Source organism: Blastocystis sp. subtype 4, assembly GCF_000743755.1.
Source record: "Blastocystis sp. subtype 4 strain WR1 chromosome Unknown seqid_0949, whole genome shotgun sequence".
Classification (NCBI taxonomy): Eukaryota; class Bigyra; order Opalinata; family Blastocystidae; genus Blastocystis; species Blastocystis sp. subtype 4.
This window is the reverse complement of record NW_014568598.1, coordinates 1-1,111: the sequence shown is the minus strand read 5'-3', so window position 1 is coordinate 1,111 and position 1,111 is coordinate 1. Positions and strand designations below refer to the sequence as shown.

At 38.9% G+C, this 1,111-nt stretch overlaps 1 protein-coding gene across 1 annotated transcript; it reads left to right on the top strand.

The window, feature by feature from the left end:
- Positions 1-42: 42 nt before the first annotated feature.
- JH06_5846 (hypothetical protein) lies at positions 43-800 on the top strand (the record flags this gene model as incomplete). The annotated part of the gene is made up of 2 exons (XM_014669187.1): positions 43-274; positions 301-800. 2 exons carry the CDS (start codon positions 43-45, stop codon positions 798-800), a joined length of 732 nt encoding a protein of 243 aa, XP_014524673.1.
- Between the last annotated feature and the right edge of the window lie 311 nt (positions 801-1,111).

Here is a 1,111-nt window from a genome sequence, read left to right as displayed (position 1 = left end):
GTTGCTATTGATGATACTCAACTCACATCCTATTTCGATACAATGGTTCGTTTGATGTCATCAGAACAATCTGAATCTCATATCTGGGAATTCACTGCTTCAATGACAGGTATAGCTGGAACTGCAGATAGCCCTTTCGATATGTTTTATGGATCTATCCTCTACTCTTCATCCTGTGCTGCCAATTCTCTGACTTTGACTCTATCAAACAATCGTCGTGAATGGATCAGTTCTGTTCAGATTCAGAACCATTATTCCGTATCATCATCATACAGTGATGACTGTATGGTCGTAACTCAGATACAGATGAATGGACACTTCTGACCAATGTAACTGGTCTCACTTATTCTACTGCTGGTCAGAAGAGAAGAATCTATTTCCCTAACAATACTCCTTACAATCAATTCAAGTTTGAGAACTTTGGTACTGGTGATTCTTCTCTGGATCTGTTTGCTGATAATGTGTTGGCTGATATTCCTAACTTCACCTATGATCCAGTCACTGTATTCAAATATGTTGAGATGTCTGAAGTGATTCCTCAGAATGGAGATCGTTACATGAACTTCAGAATCAATCCTTCTCTTCCTGCTGGCATTGTGTTGGATCCTTTTTCTGGTTGGATTTCAGGTACTCCTACAGTTGTAAGTGTTGTTACAACCTACACCATCACTGCTACTAAGATGACTGGAGGAAATGTGACTGGCATCTTATTATTCACTGTAGTGAATTGTACTGGAGGCAAGGGATTGATGACTGTTCGTATCAGAACTGATTATTCTCCTCAATATAACTCATTATGAAGGAAGAGGAACCTCAGGAACTGTTCTTCAGTCAGTGTCTTCATTCCCTGTATATAATGCTTATTACTATGTTGATTTCTGTTTGAATAATGGAATATACACATTCCAAGGAGCCAATTCATATGGAGATGGTTGGTCAGTTGGAACTGGTTACACTTTGACTGTTGATTATGGAGAGATGGAGTTGGATATGATGACAATGAATAGACAGGATTACAAACCGATCTATGTATCAAGTGTGTTCTCAACGTATTTCCCTTTCCAGATTGAATACACAGATTGGAAGGTGATACAGAGTGATGTGTCAAGTG